Consider the following 25,550-nt stretch of genomic DNA (forward strand, 5'->3'; position numbering starts at 1 on the left):
ACCGGGCGCGGGCACAGCTGCGGGCACCAGCCACGCCGGTGTCGCCGCCGCTGCCGCCGCCACCGCCGGGCGGATCCCGCGCTTCTGCCGGAGCTTCTTTCGGTCGCTTTACTTTGGCGGCCCGGAGCAGGGACATTATGCCGAAGAGAAAGGTGAGGCGCCCCGGGTGTGCGGCGGGTCCTGCCTCCCCGGGTGGGGTCGGGGGGCCGAGCGGCGGCCGGCGGGTGGAAGGCGCCTCAGGGGCCGGGGCCGCCTGCCGCTTTTCTGCCGCTCTCCCGCCGCCGCTCCGTGCTGGGCTTCGCGGATGGCTGCCGAGCCCGGGCATTTTGCTGCCTGTTGCAAGCCCCCTCGCACCCCGCCCCGCCGCTCCCCGCCGCCTGTTTACTTTCCCGGTGCCGCGCGAGGCGGTGTCGCCCCGCTCCCCGGGGGGTGAAGTCGCTATCGCAACTCCAGCCCCCACCTTCCTCCTCCTCCTCCCCCTCCGCCGCCGGGGAGAAGCGCTGCAGCAGCTGCGGCTTCGCCCCTGGCCCCCGCGGGAGGAGTTTCCTGCTCGCAAACTCCGGCGCCGCGGCGGGGAGGAGGCAGCCCCCACCCGGGGCTGCCGGATCCCGCCGCCGCCGCTTCCCGCCGCGCCGGAGCGATGGCTCCGAGTAAAAGGGAGGAGGGGAGAGGCAAGCCATGTTTAAAACAAACTACACCCTTCTCCTCGCCTCCCGCGGCAGACCCGTATGTACCAACTCCGGCGCCCATCCGGGCAGGGCCCCCGGGGGCGGGGGGCGGCGCCTGCCGAGGGAGCGCCCGCGGCCCCCGCCGCGCCGGGGGAGCCGTGAGGGGCTGAGGGGGCCCCGCCGCCGCCGGCCGAGTCCGGCTCTCCCGGCACCTCGGGGCGGGCAGCCTGCTCCTCGGGAGGGAGCCGGCCGTGAGACCGCCTTCCCCCAGACAGAGAAACTTGGGCGGCCCTCGAGCGGCCGGGCTCGGTGCTGTGGGGGTTTCTCCGTGCCTGCCGTGCCCGCTGGGAGCGGAGCCGGGGCTGCGCGGCCGCCGGGAGCGCTCGGCGCTGGCAGAAGGCGGCTGAGCCCGGAGGGTGGCGGCCGGCGCCCTCCGCCCCTGCAGGGCCCCGGGGGTGGGCGGCACAGGGAGGGAGGCCCTGCTGCCGAGATCCTCGTCGAGAACTTGCCGCCTGCCTTCCTGGGCGCTAACAGAATGTAACGGGAGACTTGACACCAATACGTGCAATGACAAAAAAATTATAGCTGCAGTCCTTTAATTTTAACTAGGTCAACCGAGGCAAGGCAATTTGTGTTTTTCCCAAATGTCACCTGTGACCTCCTAATACACCGTTTCTGGGCACGGACTGAAATCTGTTTTAATAAAGTTAGAGGTAGATGATGCCTTCCAGGTAACTTGGTGTTTGCTTGTCCTTTGCTTATTCCTTATGGGAGGTATCAAAATGTCAAATTGTCAAGTATGCTACTGAATTATTTAATTCGTAGTTGAGGGCCTCATTCTGGTTCTGAAAATGGATACAACTGTGGGGTTGGTTGGAATAACTGGGCTTGAAGTCAGTGTATGATGGGCCTTTTTTCCACTTGCTCTTCTGTCATTGCACCCTCACGTGCTTCTGTGCTTTTAGTGCTCTTGCTTGTCGCCAGGAGAAACTAGAAAATTATCTTGTGTCCATAGGAACCACCCCCCCAACTTTTGAAACCTTGTGAACTTCCTACCTTGTTTACTTTGCTCTTCTGCATTCTTACACTACAGATGTTTCATGCTGTCCTAAGTGTGGGTAGAGTTAAAGATACTCCTGTAGGTTTTTGTGGTCTGTTGTGAAATGTTTATTAAGGGAAACTACCTTACAGTAGTAAATCCATAAGAAAATCTCTCATTTCTAGAAGATTATTTAAAATAAGTAGTAAAAAGATTGTATATGGGATGAGAGCAATGGAGACGAGTTTTGACAGCATAGTAAGTTTTATTTTGGTTAGCATTGTATTGGTAAAGGTTTGCATTTAAAGATTATGTACAAAGTGTAGGTTTTGGGAAGCACTGGTTCCAGGGAAAATGTGTGATTAATGGCTTTGCTTTTTAAGAAAAGTGTAATCGTAGTATTTTACAATAGTCAGTTTTATTCCAGAATAACATCCACAGAGTGAGAAGTTGGTGATGCAGCAGTAACTGAATAATTACACCAGCCAATTTTGACATGGAGACAAAACCATCACATACAACTAGTAGTCGGTTCTTCTCTTAAAATTTCTAAGGCTTCTAACGGGAAAATTTTGTAAGGAAATAAACATCAAAAGTCAAAACGAGAAATTTTCACTGTTACAAGGGTAGGTAAATAAATAATATTGCAGAAAGGGCTTAAATCCACCTGTATCTATTTTTGTGTATTTAGTTATCTAAGCTGGCTGGTTCTTTTTTGTTTGCTTTTCTTTTCATCTCTAATGTTTCTCATCTCTGTGTAAACTCAAGTCACTTGCTAAGTCCCTGGCCCTATGTTCATTATGAATATTATGAACAAAAAAGTGTAAGCTGTCTCCCCTTCTCTAGAGGGCTGTGGCATAGCATATCAGGGTATCATTACTCATTGCTTGAGGGTCACAGAGAAAAGGAAGAACATGCTCTGTGTTGAGATGGTGTTAAATACTGTGCTAAAGCAAAAAGGGGTTGAACTCTGGACTGCTCCTGTCAGATTTCTGTACCCTTCATCTGCTGTAATAACATGTTGTGGTGTGAACGTGGCCTCTCTTAAGAAGAATGACATGCCAGTGTGGGATAAACCAGAATGCTTGTTTTGGTATTGCTAGAAAGAACGCCCTGAAATGGTTTGGGGTGTTTTGCTCTTCACTTGTCTTTGTGGAATTAGCTCTTGGGTCATATTGACAAACTCCTTGCCCTTGAAACAGCCCAAATAAACATATCTCAGTGTTATCCATAAAAGGATGAAGAGCCATTCTGTACCTGATGACAAGGAGAATCGTGGTATGGTCACTTACAAGTGCATAAGCAGACATCAAGATGAATGACACTTCTCCTGAATGTGCATCATGTCTAAGGGACATTAATAGGTCAGGTGATGACTTGTCCTGTGTTGGATGGGGAGTCTGTCATTTAGTGGGGATTGCACTCCAAAATGACCCAACTTGTTCTTTAATCTGAATATCTGAATCTATGCAATACCACCTGCATCTCACTTGCTGTTTTGAAAACACTTGGAGTTGGATCAGATATGAGGACTAAGTGCAACCTAAGTCACCTCTTTTTTTTTATTATTTGCCATCTTTGAATATTGCTATTTTTTCAAATAAAACAAAAATATTTTGGTCTAATTGGCCATTCCAGTTGGTTATTTGTTGGCTCCTTGTAGTCAGGAATGAAGTTTCTGCAGTGCAGTTGATGCTGTGAAGATGCAGTAGAGACCATCTGGGACAGGTTCCTGTTCCACTATGCAAATTCACTTTTTTTGAAGTCAGAGGTACTTGGTTATATTTACTGCTGAAAAACAAGCCTGCTGGGTATTTTGCTTGTAATGCAGCTTCTTTAGCAGAAGTCAGAGGGGACCATTGTTGTCTTATCGTAGTGCATTTAGTTACACGATCACGTGATTTTTTTTTTTGTGAGACCCTTACTGATTATTTTGCCAGCCAGGTATCTAATCAATGTATTTTCTCACCTTTGGGGTTAAATGCATGTTCTTACAGGTACTAACCCAAAGCTGCTAAATTCTTCTTATGCTTCTTTGTCTGGACCTAAACTGAGTTCTCTTTGTGAAATTCTTCTATGTGTTTTAAGATTTTATTTCTGAAATGTCATGAATATTCAAAGAGAGTATCAACCATTTTTATCCACCAATAGGGGAAATGAGGCACAGAAATAAATTGCTTAGTTGTTGGAATGGTCCCTTTATCTTGAATTCTCAGGTTAAGATGTCTGTCCTGGCATTTTTTTCCCACTAATAAGCACCTCCTGCACTTTTGAGTGGCACATTTGCTGTTACTTTGCCAAATTTGTCTTCTTGCTTTGTGCTGTGTACATAGAAACTGGGGAACTTGCAATAGTAACCAGTTCTCTAAAATTTTGTTGAAGGAGCTTGTATGTGATCAGACAATTAAGTAATGAAACTGAGGTCCTGCTGGTGACAGCTCTTTTTTGCTTTATCTCTGAATGATCTTGCTGTTGCTCTTTGGTCTGTGGAATGAAGACTAGGTTTGTGCAAAGCATATTAGCAGCTGAGTTTGTGCTCGTGGTGCAGCAGTGTGAAGTATACTCAAGTTGTGAGCAGCTCCATTTCACATCCCTTTCCATGTCCTGATACTTCAGCTGTGATTCAGTCTGCATCAATGTGATACACTATATGTAACATAGTGGATTTTTTTCAAAGGGTCTCTTCATTTTGAAGCTGTTTGACAGGAAAGAAGCTCCAGTGATGTTGTGGGAACCTGCATCTTCCCAATAAATAGTTTCAACACCGGGGCTGGAAGCTCTTTCTCTGTAGCCAAGCTGCTCTTTAGTTTATCCTAGAACACAAGGGAGTCTCTGTGAGACATAGAAAGGGGGAGGTTCTGGATTTCATCTCACAGTCTGTAGGTGATTATAGAATAAAAAGGAAAAGGGAGTCAGTACCAGATCCAGATGTGTTGGCTGCTGCCCTCTCCCCACTCCTATTCTGTCCACTTCTTTCTCCAGATTTTAACTTGGATTCACTCTGCCTTCATGCTGACTGCTTCCTTCTTTCTCCCAGTCCATGAGAATTAAAAGCAAAAGTCAGAGCTCTGAAAAAGGTAGTTTCTCCTTCCACATTTTCTGGTGGGTCACTCCTGGACCATTCAGTAACTACTGGAAAACAGGCTAAGCAGCAGCAGAAGATGCCCTTTTTTGCATCTGTCACTGACATGCCCTGACTTTGACAAATTTCTGTCTAATGTGTCAGCAGAGTCCTCAGGTGGACTTCCACCTTCAGCATGCCTTGCAGGGACAGGTAAAATGATTGCTATGCAGAGATGCACTTTAAATTCAAGCAAGACAAGCAAAACAGATGTGCCAGAGCATCTTAAAGAATGCAGGAGCCTTGTAGTAGAAGGGAGATGGATGTTTTGCCACTAACAATTTTAGAAATTTTACTGGATTCGTAACTATTGCAGAATTTTAAACCTTGAGGTGTTTAAAAGCAATTGAAAACTGCCTAGTTGGCCTGCTTCAAGAAGGCAAACAAAGTCAGTTGACCAGACTGACTCAAAGGATCTACATCTTTCATAGAAAAACTAAGCAGAAAAGATCAAAAACTTTTATCTGCTCGTGAAATGCTCGGATACAAAGCAATGTAGCAGTGTTCAGTGGCACTGAAGAAAAAACATGCTTGAGCAGTGCTGCTATGGCACATTGCAGTAAATGAAGTTTACAGGACTATTAAATACATGCAGCAAATATTTTTTGATGTTTTATAATGTAATCTTTGCTATTATTATTGTTGTTGTTGTTGTTGTTGTTATTCAGTTATGGAGATTAGAAGGTCATTGACCAAGGGTTTAATGATCTAAAACATTTCTGATAATTTTATACCAGTCTGTAAAGATCTGACTCATTTATTAGCAATTGATAGCAATGTATATAAATTTTCTTCTTAGACTATACTAAAATACCATTGGACTTAATGGACAACCTAAAAATTCCAAGGTTTTCACTGAATTGTCAATTAAAAAATATTTCCCATGCTTCTTGGGCACATAAAGCATAGTAGTGCAATCTTTGTAAGTCATCAACTTCAAAATTGACTAGGTGCATGTAATCTTTCTGTACGTGATAGTTCAACACTCAGATATGGGCGGTGTTCTTTTTTGTGCTGGAGTATCAGTATTGTTAAGTGTAAAAAATAAAAAGCCCAGTGTGTAAATGGAATGTAGTTATATATGTAAGTAGACTATACCTATGCATTATTTAGTTTAAGGTTGCTTTTCTTCTGTGCTGCTTGGAAAACATCACTTTCTCTACTGTTTTATACCCAAACAGTAGTGTGTATGGGAATGGTGTGTTCCAGCATGTATCATTCCTTTAGAGAAGCTCTATGAAGTTGAATTTTGCTTGACAGGATTGTGACATTGTCTTTTGCCTAGATGTAAGTAAACCAAATTGAGAGATTTTTCTTGGAAGTTAGCACTTGGTATGATCATCATGGCCGCCCTCTACTTCCCATTCTTTACCTGCACTAAGCTAGCACTGTGATTTATCCCGTGATCCAGTAGCCAAAATGGATTCAATATGCTGGAATGACCTTTCAGGCCATGACTCTTAAGGCTTGTCTGCTTTAAGGTTGGAGCATTATTTGGATTTTTTTTTTTTTAATTCTGGGTCATTGAACTGATCCAAGTTAGAGATGGTGCACAGTGGCACAATGAATGTGTGGTGACCTGCTAGAAAGCAGTAGGCTGGCAATGAGCAGCTGGCTGCTTGCAGGAAAGAGGTATGGTCTTATACCAATTTTATTGTCAGCAAAATTGGCAGTGTGGGACTTCACAGCTTCAACAGCAGTTCAACAGATACTTCAAGCTGATATATACAGGCCAGAAGCAGAAAATCCAGATGCCCATTCCTGTCCTTATTCTGATTTAACCTGTGGGATATCATATTTGTTTGAGGTAGTTTTTGGGCAGACCTGACTGCTGATCTGGTTTCCTATGCCATGACACAAAGAGTTAAGCTGGAGTTGGCAGGAATGATTAGGTGGGGAAGGGCAGAATTCTTAGCAGCAGCCAGGCATTCATCTTTGATTTGATTGTCCCTAACTCTGAGTTTCTAGAGGAGTATTCTTTAATTCATTAGAATAATCAGAGCAACTCAGTGCTCAAATTGTACGCTTGCAGCACCAGAGGGAGGAGGCATCAGGCTTGGTTTTTATTTTGTGGGTTTTTACCCCATTGGTGTCTTTGGAAGTTACCAGATTTTGGAGATACAGCTCCTGTCTTCCAATAGTAAAGAGTGGGTGTTCTTGGTAACAGTGAAAGCTGCAAATGAAAAATGCTGTGTTCCCTAAGAACATTGGAATCTGTCTGCAGAAAAGAATTGTGTATGTTCCCATCACTACCAGCTTTGTTGGGGCTGTTGGTATGTTTGCTCATCTCACATAGCTTTCTCCATTGACCTAATGCTACCTGAATTAATTGTAGCTTCCATTACTGCAAATGAAGATCTAAGGACATTTTTACCTCTGCTGTGTCTTGCTCCTCTCAAGCAGAGTTGAGATGTGTCAGTGGTCTGTTTGTAGAAGGAAACCATCCTTTATCTCTTCTGCATCATTTCTTCCTTATCCCACCTGTGCCCACTTGGAGAGTTTTTCATTTATTCTTCTCTTGAAGCTGCATTTTGGTTGCCTGTGGAGCTCTTCATTCTGGCTGTTGTAGTAAAGCAATGTTGCTTTTAATCACAGCTGTAATTATTACTGGGATGTGAGAGATGGGTGTATCTAAGGCTTTGTACCAGTTGTGGTTTTGGTACCTGCTATCATCATCTCAGAGGTTTGGTGTTCTGTAGTACCAGTTAGCTGAAGCAACAACAAAAAAGGTCCTTTTTCTAAATTATTGTTGTTTTTGTCACTGTAATGTCCTCTGGTAGAAGAGGAATTAAACACCTCTTTTCAGTCCTTCACAGTATTTTTGTTTGTCAGAGGTGGCTATTTTAAGGAAACAGTTGTTATTGAAAGTAATTATCTAAACGTAATTTCTATTTTTAGATAATTTTTTTTCCAGAAGTACTGTGTGCTAGTTTTACTTTGCAAATCTGATCAGTTCTATTTAAATACAGATTTTGGAACATAATCTTGAAGGTTTAAGAAATTGCCTCTATATGTAGACTTGGATGAGTTCAGCAGCTTCATCTCACTTGCAGAACTGTCATCAGCTTTGAAAGTTAGAGAAGTAATATTAGGGACTGGATTTCATCCATCTTTTTTTTTTTTTGAATCTGCCTTTTTATTTTATGGTGGCAGTAAAATGGTTAAGCAAATATAGAGACAAGAATCTACTCACTACCTAGCTGAATTTTCACATCTGGTGTTCAGGGGTAGCTGAGCAATTTCAAATGCTCGGTGCTCTCTGCTCCCATGGCTAATCTGTATTTTTCAAAATGCAGCTGATTACTTCACTGTCTGAAAAGTGAACTGTGTGGCTAATTTTAAATTACAATGCCATATATTTTTTTTAAGTCTGAGCCTCTAAAAACTGTTCTTACTTTTTCACTTTGCCATAGGTAGATGTCATGTTCAAAAACTGACTCGAGGGAAGAGAAACTTGGAAGGAAAAATAAACCAGTTGTGAGATTTTTAAAAATGTCACAAATATGCAATGTGTTTTCAAAATGAATTTTGCAAGAATGCAATGCATTTTCAATTATATTTGTCAGTCTTTGACCCTCTTTGCAGTGGGAATAGCAGAACCTCAATCTACAATGCAGGAATTTCCTCTTCTGGAAAAGCACTTATTCTGTCTGCTTTTGGTTATCTGGAAATACCCCAGTTCTAATTTGATTTGCTGTCTTGCCTGGAAGTGCATAAAGCTCACAGAAATCACCTGTCTTAAGAATTAAGAATGAAGGAATTTAATAAAAGGCATTTTCTGCACCTACTGATTTTATTTATGGCCAGGCTTTTTGTATTCTTATTTTCTTGTATATTCTGTGAAAATGCATTGCATGTCAACAAGTCACTCTGCTTGGGTTGAATCTTTAAGCAGGAGTGGAAACCTTGATCAGGAAGTGTTTCCCCTGATTTTTGCCAATTAACATGTAATTAGCATATTAATACAAGGGATATTAACGCTTGTCTTCAAATTTAAACCTTTAAGTACCATTCATCTTTTTGGAGCTTTATGATCTTGACATTCTCCCCCAAAGAATTAGAAAATTAGGTATTCTCTTAATAGATGTAAGATGGAGGGATTTAAATTCTAAAAATGACATTTTATAATATTGTAATAATTATTAACAAAAATATTAAAATATTATATACTTAAAGAATAAATACTTAAACAGCATGGGGTTTTGTGTAGTTGGTTTTGTTCGTTTTGAGGATTTTTATGAAAGACTTATTTACATGGCTATACAAGAAAACCCAACCTCATTTCTTGGAAGAGAGCAAGATAGATAAAATTTTGGATAAGTATTTAAAAAATCCAACCTGTCACTAAACAGTTTTATGCTGTACTTCCCTTGTGGTTCTGGCAGATTTTTTTTTTTTTTTTGAGCAGCAGCATGCATAGTTTTTTCCTCATCCAGGATCAGACTTTTGCTAGGAAAAAGAAATGAAGCTGTGTCGTGTGAAGACTACCTGATTTCTTAAAGCATTTATTAGGGGGAATTAATTTTACTTGCAAAGCTAATTCACATTGGCTTGGCAGTGAGCACTGTTCTATCCACTGAAAACAGATCAAAGAACTAGTTGTAAACAAAGGTTAATGATAAGATGCTGGAGGAGCTAAATGAGGAAACAATAGTTAGGAGAGTATTGCAGGAGTTGGTTGGTGTTAAATTAGTCAGCATGTAGTCTTCATTAATCTAAACCAATAAAGAAATAGCATTTTAATTACATTTATGAACTAGCTAAAAATTCAGAGCTGCTCTGAGGAGAAATAATAAGAAGATATAGCATGTATGGGGAAACCATTCACGGCATTGAATTTAGTCTAATAGTTAAAAACAAATGAGGGGTAGAAAAAATTTTAGGGAAAGAGTGCAATAAACCCTGAAAAAGACTTGATACATCTGCTCCTCTTGCAACCTTGCAACGTGCTTTTTTTTTTTTTTTTTTTTTTTTTTTTCCCTTTTTCAAGCTTTCACCTTATTTTGGTTGGTGAAAAAAAATTGTAGGAGGAACGACCAAAAGCATTACATCATGGAAATTGCAGCTGCAAGAGTGAGCCAGGAAATCTATGGGCAAATCCCCTTGCAGGCAGTGTATCAAGATGTGGCTGAACCAAACAGCTTGCAAAGAAGGGGAAAAGCGCTATTCAGAATGCTCATGTGCTAGCACAGTTAAGGCTTTCTGTCTTTCTAATTTCTTAATATGATAGTTAGAATGAAATTTGCATCTGCTTTTTTTGTTTGTTTTGTTTTCATGGGGGTATGAAAGGACTAATTTCTCTCCCATCAGAGCCAGGGTGTTGAGTTTCGGCTTGTAATAAAATCCTTCAGAGAATGAACCATCTATTTAATTTTATACCGACCTTCTACTGACTGTTACATCTCACCTACTTGTATTCTCATTTTTCAGACTTTTTTATGTACTTCTTTATAATAAATCCATTCATAATAGTGCAAACAAAATATTCATCCAGAAGCTGGACATTGCAATTTCAAATGCCTATCTTTGGATCGCTCAAAAGACATCATCGGCTTCACTGCTTTGGATTACTCTCATTATATACTGCTTGTATTTCAGGGTTTTGGTTTAAAAAAATGAAGCTGTATGTTTTGTGGTGCATCTGTACCAAGTAGCCTTGCCTCAAGAACAGTAAAAACAGGAAATTGACCTGTGTTTTCTATTAAGTGTTTACTTAAAACAGTTGTCTAGTTTTCTCTTTTCAACCTAACAGTTCTGTAATGATGTTGGCATTGCAGATAGTGCAGTATTGCTTTGGTGTGTGGAAACACTGGTTCTTTTTATGTATACTTCACAGCTGGTGAAAGAGCTGTGTATACAAATAAACTCAATATTAATATTCCTTCAGGGGCATTTTAGCATTCTCTACCATCTATTAATATTCCTTTGTTTTTTCCAATCCACTCAAAATAATTTTCTAGATTGCTCTTAAAAATAGCTGGGGTAAAAGCAAGTGGAAAAATAAAAGCCAATTGCTAATAGACAGTCTTAAGGTTTGAGAGTTATGCAGCTGTGACAGATCTTGCAAAGCTTAGCTGCAGCTCAAGTTGCAATCTTATTGCCAATATTTAGTGCTAATGGAGATGTGACACAATGTGTGATCATCTGAACCTAAAACTTGCTTGTAGTTCAAATGTCAAAAGCATATTTAGATATTTAGAGATGGCCAGTCATCTTCTTTCCTTGTGTGTACCTCCATGAGGAAAAAAAAATCACCGTTGTCTGTGTCCTTATTTGCTTTTTTTTTATGTTTTGTCTCTTATAGGCATCCATACAGTATCCCAGACAGCAGGCCTATAGGGACTGCCTTATAAATGTAATACAGATATATGATGGAGTACAGCTGGAGAATTACTGAGGCTGGAGTGCTGCCCTTGTCAAGTGGTTCAGGGCTCGTATTGGTCTTGGATTTTGCAGCACAAAACTTGCAGTGTGGGTATTCCTGCTCCTGACTGGTTTAGGATGTACAACACAGTATCCAGGGTGCATTTTAATGTGGCTGGGGTGTCATGTGAAATATGGTGAGCCATTGCATTAGGTCATGAGGAAAAATGTGCCAAGGGGAGGGGTTACTTAGTACATTTTGTTGCTTTGAAACCAGAGGTTCTTCAGTAGTTTGTCACTAGGACAAAAAATGGGGGAAGGGTTCCTGTGGAAGAGTTAAGGAAAAAAGGTTTTGGTGGTATCTACATAAATGTCCTATGACTCCAGATAGGAGTGCAGACAGACTCTGCTTGTGGCATGCCAAGTTCTTTGGGAACTATGCTTGGCTCAAATCCATTTGTGTACAAATCTCTCTTTTCCCTGGGGAGAGGAGAAAGTATTGCAAAAACTGGTATGAAGAACCACATCAGCTGGGACTCATCAGAACTCATAGAGGGGGGGAAAATAAGTTTCTGTTCCTCTTTTAACAAGTACATTGTAGCTATATCTGACATGTATGTTTTTTTGGTGTGTCTATCAGCTGCAATACGCAGAATAGATGGAGTCCCAGGCTGCCTGCAGCTGCCCCGTGCCACTGCATTCTTGTCTGTTGTACTGGCTCAATTGTTTGTGCAGCTGTGCACTAAAATGATTCTGCTGGAGCAGGGAAGACTATATATTTATGATTTGTCTATATATTATAATATTTATGCATTTGTTAAAGCAGCAGGCTTTTTTCAGCTGGATCAGTTACCTTACCCATGACATGGACTCCCACACAGCTCTGCCAGCATAGTGGGGAGCCAGGGCTGGGAGGATGAGCCCAGCCACCAAAGGCCTGGACTTGCAGAGGTTGCAGAGAGGAGGGAGCAGGAAATGGAAATGAGAGCATGTCAGAACCCCTTGCTGCTTGTTCACACCTCTGAAATTACTATTATTCTCCATGGAGAAAAGTTATGTGGCCTTCAGAATTGCTGTTGGATTTTCTAACTTGGGATGGCTGCTAGAACCCAATGCTGGGCTCATTAATTATCTAACTTAATTGAAGTGTGTTATGCAATATATCACAGTAGTTAGTATACAGAGGTTGTGGTTGCATTAAGAGTATTTTAATACGATTTTTTCCCCCTGTGGTTAGCCTCATGAGCAGTTTTTTTGATCTGTTTTCTAGCAGTAGTATTGGCATCTAAACTCAGAGTGCCCTGTCTGACAGAAATATGGGAGAATCGTCTTTTGTAAGTGTTAAAGAGAATGGGGTAATTTGCTATGTGTTTACTGTGCAGTGTTGCAGGTGGAGAGTTAGCCCTTGAGCAATTCCTGCAAGGCTCTTGACATGTGGCAGTGCCATCTTGGGATAATTTAGCCCTCTCTCAAAGCTCTATGATTCCTAAAAGTGAAGCAGGGTAAACCAGCCTGACTGTGGAGTGTCAGTCAACCTCGTTTAGCTTATGAAGAGTTTTTTGGCTTGGCTTCGAAAGGAAATGGATTATGCCATCTTTCTGTCCTTACCCCTGAAAATCTGAAGTCTCTTGACCACTGCTAGGAAAAGATTATAAACACTCAGAGAACTTCCATATAAGTAGGTTCTGCCCAGGACAGGAAGGATGCTATTTGAGTTCTCTCTTAGGGAAAGGGTGCAGCACAAGTTTGTTAGAATTAGGAAAATTCAAATGGGAGAAACATCTTATGATGTTTCATAGCATCATGGACAACAGACAAGCTCTACCCAGAGCATATCCTGTATTGTGAGTCAAAGAGCAAAGTTGTAGAACGCAGGACTTTGTTTCTGACAGGAATGATGGAATAGCTTGGTTTTGTCTTCTTTCTCACTTCTGATGCTCCCAGTGTCACAACATCAAGCTGTAGTAACTCCTTGGTAACCAAACTTGAAAGAGTTTTAGAAATGCAAGCCTGAAACGATCTGCAGGTGACTGGTGAGGCTGCAGTTGCATAGGGAGCAGTCAGGCTCCATTTTGGATGCCTGCCTGTTGCTATTCTGAGTTGCACTACGCTGCACGATGCTGCTTAACTTCCTGCTGTTTTCAAGCTACTTACATGATCAGTCCTCGGCTCTTTTTTGCAGCAGCTGCTCTTGTGGCATGCTTCCTTTCTGTCGGGAGAGTGCACAGCAACAAAGGCATGTTTTATTCCTGGTGGGGGGATGTCTTTCTCTAAGTGTGTTAGAGCCCCATGCTAGGAGAAGGCACTGGTCAACTGCTGCAAATGAGCCGGTCATTTTCTGTGCTCCAAACCACAGTTCTCTAACTCCCAGACATCTTGTGGCAAAATCTGTGAGGAAGTTGGAATTAAGATTGAAATGGAAAGAAAAGGGAAAAGATAACCAGCCTGCTTCCTTACTGATTGTAAAATAAAACAACAACCAAATTGCCTTCTCTGCTGCCTGTAAAATGCCTTTTTGAAATATGCCATTCTTGTAGTTCTCCTCTAACTGCTGCTGCTCGCTTTTTATCCAGCAATTGCTTGCTCCTGCCTAGAAACACAAATGTTTGCAAAATGTGAAGTTACACATCTTGAGTTGTAAACAAAAGAGAAGCTTGATTTCACCTGCCCCGCCTTCTTTAATTTAACCAACCTTTCTCTAGTAACTATGCAAGATTAGTTTTACAGTGTTCAAGTTGATACTTTGTTCTTGAGAAGATGCATGTTTGTCCCAAGCTTTCTTGTCAATATCTCAGTATTTTACTGATTTATGCTCTCCTGATGGAGGAGGTGAGATATGATGTAAGGATACTTTCAAAACTTCCAGCTGAGTGAGGGTGGGAGGAAAAAGGAGTAAAGAAGGTAAAGAAATCATTCACTTCAGTAATGCTATGTATTTTTTGTTCATCTCACTGCATCTCATAACAAGTTAAATTCATGTTTAGGAAAAAAAATGTGTTAAATTTCTTGGGGATATCAAAAGCCATCATAGAGCAAACCTCAGATTTCCAGTTCCTACTGTTGTGCTACCAACAGCTGATGAGATGGAGCTTCCACTGGAGCCTGTGGATGCTTTAGTTCATGGTCTGTGGGGACTCTGAGGGGTGGTGAGTGGTGTGATGTGTATGTACATGGTGCTCAGGTCTCAGCTGGCTTTGGTAAGGAGTCTGGTTTGAGTACAGTGCTGCTTGCACATACAAATGCAGATGTGTCAGGCTGCTTTAAGTTGTTGCAAGTGGAAGAGCAGTCAGTCTTCACCATAATCTTTGTTTTGCTGTTGTCTGTGCTTTTAAGTCTGTAATAAAAACACTGATTTAATATTTTGTTTCAGTCTCCAGAGGGTGCTGAAGGCAAGGATGCAGCAAAAGTAACTAAACAAGAGGCAAGTATATATATTTAATTTGTTTTGGCATGTAATTATTTAATTGGAGTTTTGCAGTCGTGTATCAGAAGATTATGCATTTCTCTGGCACTTCTGGTGAGCTGTTTTCAGTGGGAATAAAGACAGTAAACCACATTTGTACCCTATCTGGCTTGATTTTGTCTTGGTGTGCTGAGGATTTATACAACTTATTAGTACACCAAATAAATTTGAGAAAGTTTTAGGGCTTTCATGGACAAACTCTGGTGGATTTTGTGTAGTGTATTACTGCCTGGAACTGTTGCTCTGTCTCTAGTGGGTTGGCAGAAGGTTAATGCACACACTTCAACCAGTCTACTTCAAAACTCTTCTTAGCTTAAGTGACTGATGGGAGAGTGTCTTGAATTAAGATACTAGACTCTAAACTGGAGCAGCTGACACATTTGTGTGTTTTCTTTGACTGGATTTGTTTAAAGGACACAGTACATTCTGTTAGAGAAGATAGCTGGTGATATCTTGGTATCTACAATAAAGTTTGCTAGTTTGTTTATCATAGCCCTTAATGTGAATTTTAAAAACAGGTAAAGAATTATGAGAATTTGTTTTCTTAGGTTGCCTTCTTTTGTGGCAGACAAACTTAAACCAGGACCTTGAGAAGAATGGGGGAATATTTAATTGCTCTCTTTGTAAATCTTGGAGCATATTTGGTCAGGAAAATAGCAAGTAAACAAATGGCGTGTGCTGTAGTTTACTTCCATGTAAAGAGCACTTTTTCAAAAATAAGGTTCCCCAAGCAGGATCTTAAAGAAACTAGCTAGTGTTGAGGATCTTTCTAAGAATTTCTAACATGTAACCTTATGAGAAGAGAATGGAGGAGTGAAAGTTAATTTTCATAAAGGAGGAGATTATCAGTGGAGTACTGCATTTTTTTGGGGGGGCTTTTGCTGCTGAATATATTTGTTAATGATCTGTAGGAGAAAAGGTACTAAAAAATTTACAAAGTTTGCTGAAGTCTACAATAATTGTCAGAGTAGTCAGAAGTGAGAGAGGCTGAGAAGTCTGTGATGTCATTGACAAATAACTGAGCAATAAAATAGAAGAAATTGAGTATGGAGAAATGCAAATTAATACATGGGGAGGGGAAGACCCAGTGGTGGTCACAAAACTGTTAATCGGGGGAGAGATTGTAAAATCACAGTGAATAGTTACTATAAAATGTCAGTAGTTCTAAACAGAAAGCAACTAGAACACAGGAGAAAGTGCCAGAGGAGAGAGTAAACATCAGTGTACCACAAGATTAATTTTTGTGCTCTCAGATAAGGGAGTACTAAATGCAGCTCTCCTGATAGAGGCCATGATAGAATTAAAAGGATACCAAGTACAGTAAAATTACATAAAAATACAGGGACAAATAGAGGATGTACAGCAGCTTTAAAATAAAGGTAACCCAAACTAAAAAATCAAACAACACAGTTTTTCTAGGATTCTTCATCTTTTATATAATGGAGTTGTGGTAAAATAATTAGTAACACAAAGAAAGGCAGTTAGGGAATTACTCTTCATGAAAGCAGTAAATAAGAGGAATCTAGTGGAGGTAAGAGGCAAGAAGTTATAAGGAGAGACAGCAGAGGGTGAAGATTTTGCTTTTTGTTTTCCACATGGTGCATAATCCCCTTATGGAACTCATTGACATGGGATGTTATGGAAACTGAAAGTGTAAATGAGTCCTATATTATTAAAGAGATTTGTCTAGAAAATAACCCTTGGGGACTATTTAAACACATGATGTGATTATGATATCCAGGTTGGAGAGCTGGCAACTTCAGATTGCCAGAAGCTGGTGCAGTGGGAGTGTGCACAGAGTTGTTCTGTCTGCTCCTTTTCATAGACCCTTTCCATAGATGTTTGCTAGTGGGCCAATGTCAAACAGACTCCTGGGTGAGCTGCTAATTTCTGGGTTAGTACAGCTGTTTGGAGGGGACTGAGGTTCCCAAAGCACATGAAAATGTGTCCTTTGCTGACTTGGCTCTAGTTCCTTCCTTATAATCAGATAACACAAAAATACATACAAGCTCCAAATGAGAATTAAAATTATTTAGCTGTCAAGGATTTTTGAAGACCTTATGGTTTATGTTGGCAAACAAGTCATAAGAAAGTCAGGAAATAGGGGAGAGAATTATAACTTATCTAATTCAACATATTCGGCTTTAAAAGGTAGATGCTAGCAAAATATTTCAGTTCCTAAATGTTAAAGGGATAGAAATAATTGCTTAAGAAAGCAGATTTGTAAAAGATGATCCCTTGAGTTAAGGGTTCTTTGATTACCTGACCAACTGAAATGTTTTGTTTATCCTGTTGTAAAATAATGGTGGGCTGCTTCTTTAGTGGTTGATATGTTAAATTGCCAAGAAAAGAGAAGTTTACCTTTTTGCTGTTAATGATGCATAAATATTTCATAGCTGAAAATATCTAGGTTTTTTTTTTACTTCTATTTTGCTGGACGCATATTTGAACAATTCTCTACTGCTTTCCACTACGAATTCTTGAATGGCTCCAATGAATACAAATTACAGCATTCTTCAGATATTAACAAGGGCTTTTTCCTGTTGCAGGATGTGCCGAGCCATGTTTTTTCAGCTCAACTTAGGAGCTTAATATGTAATTAGAAGTATTTTTCATTCTCTTTTTAAGCTGAGTTATGTTGGATATTTGTTGCAGTTTAGTTGTCCCTTTATTTTGGCCACAGGTGTAATTCTAGTTTTATGAGTAGACCAGACTTCAGCTCAGTTTATTAACCATGCTGTCTAATTGGGTGAATCTGATTTAAGTAATAAAAAATATTGTGAATGAGCTAACAAGTATTTTTAAGACTTCAGTAATAAATTTATGACAAAAAGCAAGATGAAATAAAATCTAACAAGGAAAGTATGTTGAAGTGATAAAGAAAGCTGGAGAGAAGCAGAATCTCTGGCTCAAGTCTTTCCTTTTGAGATTTGTGTTTAAACAGAAGAAATAATTTCCCTCTCTCATCCTGCAGCTGTCTTTGTGCACCTGGACTCTCTGAGCAAGTGTGTGGAGAACTGAGGAAGTGGAAGGACTTAGTTTCATGTTTTGAAATTTTAGCACTCTGATGTCCTCTAGAGAAGGATGTTAACTTTATTCAGCTGTTAATCAGATGGGATTTGTGCCCACTATTACAAGTAACATCTGCTAGATTCTAAAAACATCGTGCTAAGTGTGTATGAAAAAGGTTCAGTCCTTTGCACAGGTAGTCAAGCTTACTGGATTTGTGAACCTTTCACAGACCAGGAAGGGACTCAGAAGTAGTTGTAAAAGGAGTGTGTGTATGTGAGGTATTAAACTGTGTGGAGCTTTTGATGCCTTACAATTTTAGCTTTTATACTTTCCATGCATTTGTAATCCTGCAATTCTTTAGTGTATAACCCTAAACTCCATGTAGGATGTTAGCTTCTACTTTCCCATTTTGGTCAGACAAAACAATTCCTCTCTAGGCCTGGAAGTCAAGGACACCTCGCTGTCTCAGGCCCAGAGAGATGTAAACAAAAGTGAGTTGAGAAGGAGCAAACTTGGAGTAAATTACTTCATTACCTGAAGCTGTATTTGGAAGATTGACCCCCAATATGAAAATGCACCAGACCTATGAAAGTATGAAAACCCCTGACCTTTCATCCATTAAATTTAGGTATAGCCCCTGGGGGGGGCTTTATCTCCCTGAAATGTACCTGAAGGCCATCAATAAACATAACACCTTTTTACTCCCTTAATTTTGTCTGACTTCTGTTTTTAGGTAGTCCCAAGGAGGCATCAGTTTAGATGGTATAATTCCTGCACAACTTTTATTTCTAACTTTCACATCACTCCGTCCCTTTAAAGTGTCCAAGGTGATGAGATGTGAACTGTGTTTGGCAATAGACACAATCTTATAGATGCATATTTTATGCTGTCCTATGGAATGACTGATACTATGTTGCTTTGGATAGTTTTTCCTGTAAGCCTGTAAAACTTTTTTTTTTTTTTTTCTCCCTGTAGCCCACAAGACGATCAGCAAGACTGTCAGCTGTAAGTATGTGTAGTACCTCCTGGTGTATTCTTTTCTAAGCACATATGGTTTCTCAGACCAAACAAGTTCTTTACATTTTGCTTGATTCGATTTTTGTTCTTGCGAGGGAAATTTAGGAACTCTAGCAATGAAGTTATCTTTGTTTTCTTGGTTTCAGGTTTTCAGATTGTTCTGACAAAAGATATGTTTCCCCACTTCAGTGCAAAACTGTCTGTTAGGTGCAGTATTGACTTTATTTCATTTTGCAGGCTGATGTTAGTTGTGGAAATGCAGCTACTTCTCTGGAAAGGAGAAGGAGCTGTGTTTCAAGGACTTGATTTGATGCCACTGCTAGTACTTGGTTTTATTTCCTCTTCTCTGTTAGAATATAGGTGATGGGGGATTTTTTTATAGTTCCTACTAATCTCAGTGTTTTACTCGTAGAGTGACCCCCAAGTTGCCTTCAGTTCTAGATGAGTGAGTTAATGCAAACAGGTGTGTTCAGAGATAAGGTGCATTTGTGCAGTAAGGTTTTTCAGACTGTTTTAGATGGATACTATTGAGCAGGAAGTAAGGGAAGGTGTAGGGTGGGGGGGGGAGCAGGGTGTGGAGGAGGCTGGCTTCTGGTTATGTGTCTAACATGTTGTGCAACTAAAAATGTTTTATAGAAACCTGCTCCACCAAAACCTGAACCCAAACCAAGGAAAACAACAAAGGTAAATACTCCTTTTTAGTTACCATCGTTTTAGCCAATAGTAAGCAAGTATACTCGTTCTTTATGTTGCAAACAGTTCAATTCACAGCATTTTTTTTGAGGCATGGGCTTCCCTGCCCCCCCTCCCTGGATGAAAAACGCAAATTAGATCATTCTTTTCTTTCTGTTCCACCCCTTCCTGGCCTCATTACTGGCCCAAAGAAAATGTCTTGCCTGTTTGATATGCAGACCATGTTAGTTTGTAGTGAATTGCTAGTTTTAGAAGAATTTTTACCTTTACTACACCTTTCCTGAAAAGTACAGGCTTGGTTGAGTAAACTCTTCCTGAGACCTAGCAATTTCTACAAAAGCATTTGAGATTACTCTGTATCATTCTGTTTCCTTGTCTAGAGGTGCAGTACTTCATTTTGTACTGAGAAACTCTTATCTGTTCTTGAAGCCTGGCTGCTGCTGAGAATGCACAATTATAATTAAAGGTGAAATTAAATATATTTAAATTGAATGGTTTGGGTTTTCTGGGCCAGTTACAGTCAAATTAAAATCTTATTAGTGTTTGAAATACCTTTTCAGGATTTTTGCATATAAATCATGTACTTCAGAAACTGTAGATTTATTTGTGCCTAAGGGGAATGTTGAATAAGAGCAATTGCTGTATTGGGGGAAAAAAGCTCCCACGCTGGACACTGCGTCTAGCACTCCTCACACTTCCATTTTTCAAGTCCTTTTATTGTCGTCTCAGTTGGGCAAGTGCCAGGATACAAAATCCACATGTAAAGTAAAACTCTGACTTTAAACACTGTTTGATTTATCATATAAAATTACCAGTAAGTCTTGCTGAGTCTATCCTGCTCTCCCCTCTTAAAACGAGTATTAATAAAAAAGGGAATGTGACAGCTTCTGTAGCTTCACATGTGTGTGGGATGAGCTCGGTGTCATGGATCCAGTCTAAGTTGTGTGAGTTACATTTGAAGCTTATTTTGGGTGACTCAAATCCTTTATGATATTACTGTAAGTAACTTTTTAATACAGTTATCTTTTTTTCCAAATCCTAACTGGATCACATTTTAAGGAGTTTATTAATCTTGGTCTCCTCAACAGAAAACAGCAAGTGTATACTCTGAACTTGCTAGTAAACAATGAAAGATGGTGCAGATTTCAGATAATTTTTATTGTTAAAAGCTTGCATGCTATGAATTTGCTAAGTCAACTCCTTAGTTTGTTCTTTTGTAGGTGAAGAGTTTTAACTGTGTTTGTATCAATGTAAGCTTCCAAATTAAGCTGCTGTGTAACATTGAAGCTGAGGGGTGGAAGGAGTAATTCAGGCTGCCCTGGAACTGGGATTGCTGGATTACTGGTCTCCTCTCTGTCCCACTCGTGTATGGGCATCAGTGGGGAAGGGTAGTAAATGAAGGAAGGCAGACCTTAATATCCCTGTTCACAACTATTATTGCCATTTGCTTGGAGAATTTGGAGCAAATGATTGCATGGAAGATATCCAGTGTTTATCAGAACTACTTTAAATACTAATGTAAAATAATAAATGCAATACCATTTAAATTTTATCCCATTGGACTTTAACTGCTTAACCTATGTCTCTGCTAACCTTTAGATCACAAACAGAAATAAGTACGTAGAGAAAGGATTTATAGAAAAATAGTAGCCTTCAACATAGAAATTAAGAGCAAATCTCAAAATTAAATTGTGGCTGTCAAAATAATTCCTTTTGATAAATTCTTTGCTTTCTGTTGCTGCAGATGGACTTTTATCAGTTTGCCTCCCTAGTGTGTTGGCTGGTTCTTTCGTTGACATGGAGTGACCATCACAGATGTTATCAGAGTAACAAGAGGACAGCCAACAAAAAAGCTTAATTTTTAAAATATAATTTAATATTTTATATTAATTGAAAGTGTAGTGCTGTAGTTACACAAACAGTGTGGTGTCTGTGTTTGGCTGAATAAGCTTTCAATATACTGTAATTGCATTTGTTCACACAGATATGCTGTATATACCTCATAGGACAGCCCAACCAAAGTAGTCTGGCAGGGTTTTGTATCCCTGAAAAAATTTGCAGAAAAACTAAAGAAGCAGGCACCACCATTTTCTAGAAATGTTGAGTCTCTATGTAACTTCTGTGGGTTTACAGCTTTCAGGTAGCCTTTAGATGATTTTCTGTTTCAGTCCAGCACATGAAACTTGCCAAGACTTGCTGTTTAGTTCATGTGAAAGTTGTTTTGATAAAGATGCAGGGTTCTGGCTACTCATACAAGGTCTATGGCCATGTTTTTAATCTTCTGTCAGAAGGAACCTGGAACAAAGGCCAGCAAAGGTGCTAAAGGGAAGAAGGATGAAAAGCAAGAAGCTGCAAAGGAAGGTACTACACCATCTGAAAATGGTGAAAATAAAGCTGAAGAGGTACTTTCCACACATACCTCCTGCTGATTGAATCAGTGTTTCTTAATTATTCAGCCTTTCAGACATTGTTAGCATGTTCATAATGTTTCTTTTTATTGCCCATAATGTTATTGCAGATTGTCATCTCGCTCAACTGTTAGTGTTTCAACATCCAGAGGTGCCCCACCCAGCACACTGTCAGTAAAAGGGCAGATTGAAACAGTGAAAGTTAAGGGTGCGGTAGAGCATTCAGCATGTGTGCAGTGGATAGGAACAGGTGGTAGTGTGGTGCTTTTCAGTGTGAACCATGGAAGCTGACAGGTAAGGCTTGTATTGCTTTTGAAAAGCTGGGAGCCATGAGTTGAGACAAGTGTGTGACTGTAACTGTTCCGCTCGTGTAGATATCCTGTGGACACAGGTTTGGAGCTGGTGCAAGTAAGAAATCCAAGGAGTAAGGGTAGCTTGGGTGTTTAGGTACCTAATAGCATGTCACTATAGTAATTTAGTTTCTTTCTTTTTTTCTCCACAGGCTCAGAAAACTGAATCTGTAGGTGACAAGAATGAATGAAATACCATGAAAATTTTGGGTTGATTTTATGTACCTCTTGGACAACTTTTAAAAGATATTTTTATCAAGTATTTTGTAAATGCTAATTTTTTTAGGACTATGATAGTTGACATATTAAACTGTATATGAACATTTCCCTTCTCATAACAGTGCTTTTAGAAATTCCCATTGTTGCCAAGTAATATAAATATCAACTTAATATTGCAAGGTATGTGTAAAATTGGATCAGCATTCCATACACTTGCTTTAAGAAATTATGTCTTGTGCATATGGTGATGTTTTTACTGTGTGTATTGGAATTTTTCATGCGGTTTTTCTAGAGCAATAATCAGTGGTGCTTTTGTACTTAGGTTTTATGTGATTTTAATGAAACATGGATAGATGTGGCCACCTGCTGACTATTTTGGGTTCTTTTAATGGATTAAAATAAAAGGTCTCCTTGCCCGCAAAACTAAAGACTCCTAATGTTTTCTCTTAATCTGAGGACTGCCATACTCACATCTTTGACTGTTACAAGGCAGACTAAATTATTTAGTAACAGTTGTTTTGCATGCAGTGTGTTTGCTTTTTTTTGCCGATGTCTGATTGAAAACCACGCACACAGGAGCAGCAAACTGGGATTTTCAGGGGCCTACAGTTTAGGGGATTTACAGATAAATTCTTCATAGATACATTCATCAGATACACTGTCACAGGGTGAGTAGAGTTGCTATACTCTGACAGGATATTGTGTCTTCAGTGAGCTATCAGTACAGAACAAATTGCTTGATTGATAGAGACGTACAGTAATTTAAAAGTAGCTTTGTTTCTCCCCACTCTCTTTTCATTAATGTGCACTGTAGTCTATGGAAACCTTTCTTTCTATCTGTAGCCTCGAATTTAATATAAATAGTAATTACTGTTCTTCAGCTGAGGACAGTTGTTAATACATTGAAATCGCTGTTAAACAGTGCTATATATTTGGTACCTGGTGGAAGTGGAACAATGAAAGCTGGTTTTGAGGTAATTGTGGTGATGTGGTGGATTAGCTAATGATTTTTTTAGTGTCCATGTTTCAACTCTGCAGCTCATTCTAAGTACCTTTTATGATTTTTCTCCTTCTCTTTTCTCTAGGGGTCCTGGTGTTTCTATTGTTACTTCTGGGATGGGAGGGGTGAAAGAAAAGATGTTCCCTGTTCTTCGGTAGCATTGATTTGTATTGCTCAAGTGGTAGCCATTATGTCTGAGGATACCTTTTGCTTGTTTAAGTCAATAAATAAATGACTGTTGCCTGACCTGGCGTTCTATTTGTTCTTTGGGAAGAAGTCTCTAGTTGCCTTTTTAAATTAAAACCAAAAAAAAGCCAAGCATATCTACACTTGAAAATTGAAGCTTGATTGCCAAAACTTTCTCTGCTAGCTAGAATAGGAGTTAAGACCTGCATTGATATAAATGTCACTTACACTTTTATGATAGGCTTGCTACACCCACAGAAGAGGAGGCTGTTCTCTGCAGCATGAACTTAGTTTTGTTAGAAAATTTAAATCGATGCTCTGCTTTTGGTGATGCAAGGGAGAGGGCTATAACAGAAATAGTAGACAATGAGAAGGGAAGTCCTTAGTGTTACCCAGTGATATGTGTTTGGTAATCATGCACATTACTTCTGATTTGCTTTCTGATGGACCTTGTTGAAAATTTATTAGAAATTATGGTTGTGGGAAGTTGAACTATCTGAACCCTTTCACAGAACCATTGAATTGCTGTTTGTAAGCAATTTTCAATTTATGAGTCTCTTGTCCCTCTGTGTGTGTGTATATATACTCTGATGATTTTGTGTGGATCATCAAGAGTTTGCCTAATCCTATCTAGGCACTTGAAGCTCTTGAAATGACCCTTTTTACTTAGACTTTAACTTAGGCATGAGCATCAGAAGACACTTCTCTGGACAGTCTTATTTAAGGAGATTAATTTAAGGAGATTTAATAAATGGTTAAAAGGTGGGCAAAAATTGGGTCCTTAAACTAATTGCACAATGCCTTGACCTAGTAATTTTGGCACAAAATTCTTCTGTTGTCCCAGCCAGATTAGGAGATTTGGCTCAGTGCCAGAATTCCATTGGAAGACTTAACAAAAGATCCATGTGGCTAAAGTGCAGTGAAACACACTACCCTGCTGATTCACTTAACATTTCTGATTTTTCAAAAGTCCTTTGAAAATGTCATGCTTACCTATATTTTTTCTCTATGTGTCAAATTCTCAGAGAAATCTTCAAGGCACTGTATCAAGTTCTAGAACATGTTTTTTAAAATTAGAATGGTCACACATTCAGACATATGTAGCAAGAGTCTTCGTGGGCAGGTGGTGATCTGCAGAGCACCTTCAGGAAGTATGTAAGTATTTTAGTTTTGAAGTGGCAGTTGGAAGTGCCAGGTGTTACATATCTGCCATAAGGAAACTTGTATCATCAGTATTTAATGACTGACTGCTTCACACTTGAGCACAAGGCTTGGAGGGATCCCTGAAAGCAGTATATGTCCTTTTGTGGGATGTAACAGATGGGTAATTCAAGGTACATTAAAAAGAAAATTGTGAGGGTTTCTAAGTTTCAGCCAAGGACAGGGTTAATTCTTTGCAGTAGTTGTGAGGGGGCAGAGCCTGGAGCTGTATGGGCAAGTCCAAGACCCAAATGTTATTCAATACCATCTTACCTCATGGCCGGGGTCCCAGGGTTGGGGAGAAGGGACTGTTCTGCTCCAAGGAGGAGCATGTCCCTTTCCAGTGGTGGGCTTGGGGTTCATCCCTCACTGTTTAGTTATCTCAGGCTTGGTGAGCATTTTGTGTGTAAATCACCCACTCTGGGTGCACTTTTGGCATTAGTATTGTTGCTGTTACTGTTCTTTTCTTACCTCACTGCTGTTTCCAGTAAGCTCTTCTTATCTCAGCCTGTGATTTTAACCTTTTGTGCCTCCAATTTTCAACTCCATCCCTGGTGTGGGAAGGACAAGGGGAATTGAGGAGAGTGAGCAAGTGGCATCTGGCTTGGGAGAGTCTCAGTGGGGGCACAGAATTGGGGAGGACCATTCCTAAACCACGACAGATGTACAGACAGTTTTTTATGTTTAAAGGAGGCAAATGTATCAGAAACAAGACAATTTCCCTTGGTTGTCACTTTCCACTATTGGTCTATCATTAACTGACCTTGGGCTAACTGCATGTGTCAGCACAAGGTAACACTTAGTATTTTGT

The 25,550-nt window shown here is 40.1% G+C and overlaps 1 protein-coding gene across 6 annotated transcripts; it reads left to right on the forward strand.

Moving 5' to 3' along the window:
* On the forward strand, window positions 1-23,599 carry HMGN3 (high mobility group nucleosomal binding domain 3). 6 transcript variants are annotated; one of them, XM_063152874.1, is made up of 6 exons: window positions 1-152; window positions 14,562-14,612; window positions 18,642-18,671; window positions 19,320-19,367; window positions 21,665-21,778; window positions 22,287-23,599. In XM_063152874.1, the coding sequence occupies exons 1-6, from the start codon at window positions 138-140 to the stop codon at window positions 22,323-22,325; spliced, it is 297 nt and encodes a 98-aa protein (XP_063008944.1). In that variant the 5' UTR covers window positions 1-137; the 3' UTR covers window positions 22,326-23,599. The 6 variants fall into 6 exon arrangements, with proteins under 6 accessions (XP_063008944.1, XP_063008948.1, XP_063008946.1 ...); XM_063152878.1 differs by having other exon boundaries at window positions 21,665-21,737; XM_063152876.1 differs by lacking the exon at window positions 1-152 and adding an exon at window positions 617-726 and having other exon boundaries at window positions 21,668-21,737.
* Window positions 23,600-25,550: the final 1,951 nt, after the last annotated feature.

The sequence above is a fragment of the Melospiza melodia genome, chromosome 3, assembly GCF_035770615.1.
Source record: "Melospiza melodia melodia isolate bMelMel2 chromosome 3, bMelMel2.pri, whole genome shotgun sequence".
Taxonomy (NCBI): domain Eukaryota; kingdom Metazoa; phylum Chordata; class Aves; order Passeriformes; family Passerellidae; genus Melospiza; species Melospiza melodia.